This window comes from Dioscorea cayenensis, chromosome 7 (assembly GCF_009730915.1).
Source record: "Dioscorea cayenensis subsp. rotundata cultivar TDr96_F1 chromosome 7, TDr96_F1_v2_PseudoChromosome.rev07_lg8_w22 25.fasta, whole genome shotgun sequence".
Taxonomy (NCBI): Eukaryota; Viridiplantae; Streptophyta; class Magnoliopsida; order Dioscoreales; family Dioscoreaceae; genus Dioscorea; species Dioscorea cayenensis.
The window spans coordinates 27,697,606-27,702,771 of NC_052477.1; the positions used below are offsets into that span (position 1 = coordinate 27,697,606).

The 5,166-nt window shown below is 26.7% G+C and overlaps 1 protein-coding gene across 1 annotated transcript; it reads left to right on the forward strand.

Annotated features, from left to right (window-relative positions):
* The first annotated feature begins 4,200 nt into the window (after positions 1-4,200).
* LOC120265562 (RING-H2 finger protein ATL66-like) lies at positions 4,201-4,814 on the forward strand. Its single transcript, XM_039273501.1, has one exon. It carries the CDS (start codon positions 4,293-4,295, stop codon positions 4,776-4,778), a length of 486 nt encoding a protein of 161 aa, XP_039129435.1. The 5' UTR covers positions 4,201-4,292; the 3' UTR covers positions 4,779-4,814.
* Positions 4,815-5,166: the final 352 nt, after the last annotated feature.

The following is a 5,166-nucleotide window of genomic DNA, read 5'->3' on the forward strand; positions in this document are numbered from 1 at the left end:
AATAATAACAACATGCCAAAATAATAAAATAATACCAACTCTTCTTAAAAAACATTAAATATGAAATGCGCACTATAATGGAAAATGTCAAAGAAAAATCCCTCATTTCCACAACTATTATTATTGCACCGTGTTTATAGTTATAATTCAATTCCAATTTTCCTACTTACATATCACTTATGGTTGTACTTTTTTCTTTTTTTCTTTTTGCATTTATCATATAATATTAAATTACAATATCAATAATTTTTGTTTTGTTAAAAAACCCAATTAGTGGATTAAGTTAATTCCATCAATTTTTTTTTCTGAAGTTGATTTAAATCTTAAAAAATTCTAAGGCTATGTTTCATTGAGTAGAAGTTACAAGAAACTCTGATTTTTTTTTTATCTGTTAAGATTTTTATTATATATAGGTTAATTTTTTTTTTATAAACTATTGTTAATTACTATTTATATATGTGAAAAAAAATCTAGTTAACATATTACAATTTTGAGTTAGGGGATTAAACACTTTAGGTGATTCCTCATTTCGTTTTGTGTATTTTGGTTTAACCTATTTTGAATTCAATTTATTTTGTATTGTTTTTTGTTTATAAAACTAATATTCATAACCGATTGACATTGGTCTCATTGCATGAAGTGTTTGTGTGTGAATTTAAAAGATTTTAATTTAAATTCTGATGAATACAATGATGATGATAATAGATAACTAATTGTAAATACGCACAGGCTTACTACTCAATCTCCGTGTCATCAAGTGAAGACATATAGACTGAATGATCAAATTTTTAGTCTAACATATATTTTTAACTGTATGTATATTTCTCATATTTATAAAAAAAAAACTCCAATATTCCCGGGAATCTACGATAGTGGGTGATTGAAAGATGCAAGTATTGTAATTATATATAAGAGTACAATTAAAAAATAGCACTTCCAGAATTTTGCTACATCATTGCTTTAGAGAGAAGATATAAGAGTACAATTAAAAAAATAGCCCTTCTAGAATTTTGCTACATCACCACTTTAGAAACAGGAAAAATTTATATATATATATATAGATATTATAGTTTTATAAATTGACATTCGAGTGTCCGATCAAAGTGTACAAATCAAATAAATTCACAATTAAATATAGCATCCAAGTTTTATATCTAATTGTCTCTCTCTTATTACTATTCAACTTTGAAATTTATTATTTCATCACTTGTGGTTTTTATCAATTAATGGTCAGTTGTTAACAATTAATATCAACTGCCAAATAACTTTTTTTACATATAATTATATATGTATATAATATGTCAATTGTGAATATTTGTGGAATGTCTGTAATTAATAACATTATGTGAAAGAAAGAAATAGAGTGAGAAACATAAAGCTAGGTTATTATATTTTATTGTAAATCTAGTAAAAATATGTTTGAATGATTATAATTTATTTAGGTACCATATTAAAATTAATTATATAGTTTAAATTAAAATATTATGTATATTTTATTATTTCCTATATTATTGTTTTTAAGCATAATAATAAATTCACTTAAACAGTGATCAGTGCTGAATTTCAATCCAATTGGAAGATGAACATTTGTAGAATCCTTGGCCATATATATATAGATTGAAACATAAATTATTATTTTTAAAATTTATTAGTTTTCAACAAGTGGTCAAGTTGCATGTCAAATCAAACACAAGCACACACAGGACAACTCACCAAATATTCCACTTGAAAAGTACTTCCCAATTTTGAAACGCTAATAAGAATCAAACTTACAGTTTCAAATCCTTATCAATGATACCACCATTTAATTCAAATCAAACCGTAAATGGAAAAATAAGATGAAAATTATAAAAATGATGATTTTACATTCTCAACCTCTTAATTATATTAAAAAAATCAATAGAGTATTTTATTAATATAAAAATACTAAAGTTTGAGACAATAAAATTTAATTAAAGCCATGAGTTTTAAATATTTATACATTAGATTATTTTAAGTATTACGGAGAATGAATAAAGTTTATGGTAATTGCTAAAAACCCCTGAAAGTTTCTTTTATGCACATTTGGTACTTCTAAATTTAGTTATTTTCAAAAAAGTTTTTTTTATTGTTTACTTTTGTAGTAACTCTGAAATAAAGGTAGCTGATGTGTTGATAAAAATGACTATCAATTTTTTAAATAGAAATATATAATATTAAACAGAAATATTATATATTAAATAGAAAAAATAAATATTAAATAAAAAGATAACATATTAATTGAAACCTTGTGTGTTTACACATAAACGCATAATGTTAAATAAAAATTATAATTTTTTAACTGGAAGTATATGTTATAAGATAAAAAATAAAAATGACAGAGTAAGTTATAATGATGGAAAAATAAATAAATTTTAAAAAAATTATTTAAAAAATTCAGATGTCAAATAGACTATTTGAGAAGTTTTGAAACTTTGCAGTAGTTAAAAATAATTTTCTCAAACAGCTATCATGTTGGACCACCACCATGAACAAAACATGAAAAAGATCCCATCAAATTAGCCCAGAAGTGTGCACCAATATTATTATTATTATTATTATTTTTAATTTTTAATTTCCTTTACTTGCATCTAAGATGTCATCATTCAATTAAGATGGTGATCTCCGTTATCTTTATCTAATCTCAATTATTATATGCAATTTCTTTTGTCAGTTCGACAAACTTGGCACACTAAATTAGATAGCGTTTGTCTCACTTGCAATATATTATGGGTTTATTTAAAGGTATATTTTGCACTTGACGTACTTTAAAGATATTAATTTATCATGTCAAAAATATGTAGAGCCATTGATTCTACAGTAAAATGTGAGTATAAGACACTTAAATATTTTAAATTTAAATCTCATTTAATATAATGATGATAATAAATTTTTGATTGTAAATTTGAATTTGTAATCTGTATTTTATGTCACAAGATGAGAATGTGTAAGTAAGACACGGCGTGTTGTTATTTTTTTTAACTAAAGTGCTTATCGTATTTGTAAAAAATTAATTTGTTATATTTTTTTGATTTTTAAATGAAGTGTTTTATTTTTTTTATAAAATCAAATATTTACTCTCTAGACTTTTTTTAATTTATGAAGGTGGGTGTCCCATTGAGATTATTAAACTTGGAGATACTTTTTAATTAATCAATTTAGAATTTTACACATAGGCTCTTCTAGAAGTTCTTACACAATTTATTTAATATATTCCTAAATCATTTGATTATCCACTTTATTTGCAAATTCGTAATTAATGCAAAGTTATATATTTTTTTAATTAACTTTTAATTATGACCTAAGAAAGAAAGTGTTCCTGACATTCTTGTTGAGTAATATCCACGGAACCTAAAAAATTAAAAGAAATAAAAAAAAACAAACACAAACAATTACCTGAACACAACATAATTAATTTTTTATTATCTATCCATTCAAAAACTTGATATAGTCCACCAATTAAGAGAATTATATATGACTTTTAATTGCAAAAACTATTTTAAAAATATAAAAATCATCAATGAAATATTTTTAATATACATTTATCTAACTAAAAACTAGAAAAATAAAAACTAGCCACTGGAAAAGTCCCCAATGACATTGTCAAATAAAATAAAAGTCCCCAACCAATATTCCAAGGTAACTAGTGATGTGATATGGCAGATAAGATAAAAGCACTGCACTTGTGTTGATCTATATGTTGATTATTAACAGAATTTAAATCGATATCAGTGAAATAATAGAGTTTTTTTTTTAATAATAATTTTTTTACATAAAAATTTATCTTTTATAAAAAAACAGTGGGTACAAACTATGATTTACACACTTCTGATTTTTTTTTATTAATGTGACAAACAAAATTATATTTTTATTATATAAATATCACAAACACAATAAAATTAAAGGTATGCATCTTGCACACCTTCACCTAATAACATATGGTTAGAGTTGCAAATCTGTAATTATTATTTTATTTAATATATTTATATTTAGAACTATTAAATTCTAACGTCAACGGCATCTACAGCGAAGTCTTCCTGAGTTATGATTTTTTTTTTAAGCACATATTTATTATTTTTATTATATTTTTCATTTAAAAAAAAAAAAAACAAGGGCCCCATTTGAAGATGTGAACAAAGAGACTTTGGGAACATCCATTGATGATACCATATTAAAGTAGCAAGCTTGTGATTGCTTCCATTTAGGAATTCCAAAGCACCACAACCATAGGTTTCCTTACCACCTTGTTGTTCCAAGCTTGTCCAACTGATAACATGGAGATCACCACCCTTGTGTTCCATCTTCTCATCTCCATCCTCATCATCCATGGTGTTAGCCTCTTCATGCTCCTAAACAAAGCCATAATTTCAGTTGTAACACCTTTGCTGCCTGTACAAACAAGGGAGAGGCTTGCTTGGTGGCATGACACTTTGTTTCACAGTCACAAGCCTGGTTTGCTTGACCCTTGTTCTGGTGTTCAGCTGAGGATCTCAAAGTTTAAGAGTGGTTCAGAGGATGAAGAGGAGGTGGAGTGTGTGGTTTGTTTGTGTGGAATCAAAGAAGGAGAGGAGATCAGGGAGCTTGTTTGCAGGCATTTGTTTCACCGTGCTTGTTTGGATAGATGGTTGGAGCTTTGGCACTCTAGATGTCCTCTTTGTAGGAGTTGTTTGATCCCTTGTGAGACTAAGAAGAAGAAGGTTTCAGGGCTGGAGAGCTTGGAAATGGAGGATTTGGTTGCTTTTGTTCATGATTCTTCATAGTTAGTATATACTCTTTGTGATGTTGTGTATCACTCCTTTTGTAATGAGAAAATTAGTGAAAATTTAATGCCCATCAGAAAAGGGTTTTTCTTCTTCTTCTGTGTTTTTTTTTAATTGGTTGGTGTGGTTGTTGCTTGTGTTGGATGTTGAACCAAAGTGATTTTAAGGAAAAACCAAGTTGTTTGGTCAAGCTAGAACACTTAGAAACCTAATTATCTTTGTCATATCTAGAGAATACCTTGGGAGGTGCTAGACATATCTTTCTAGATAACTCTCTCTGAAGAACTCTGCAAAATAGCCAAGATATTCACATCATATAAGCATGTGGGTGCAGGCTCACAAATGTTTTAGGACAAGTTCCGTAGGGTAAATGGTAGTTTCTATGGAC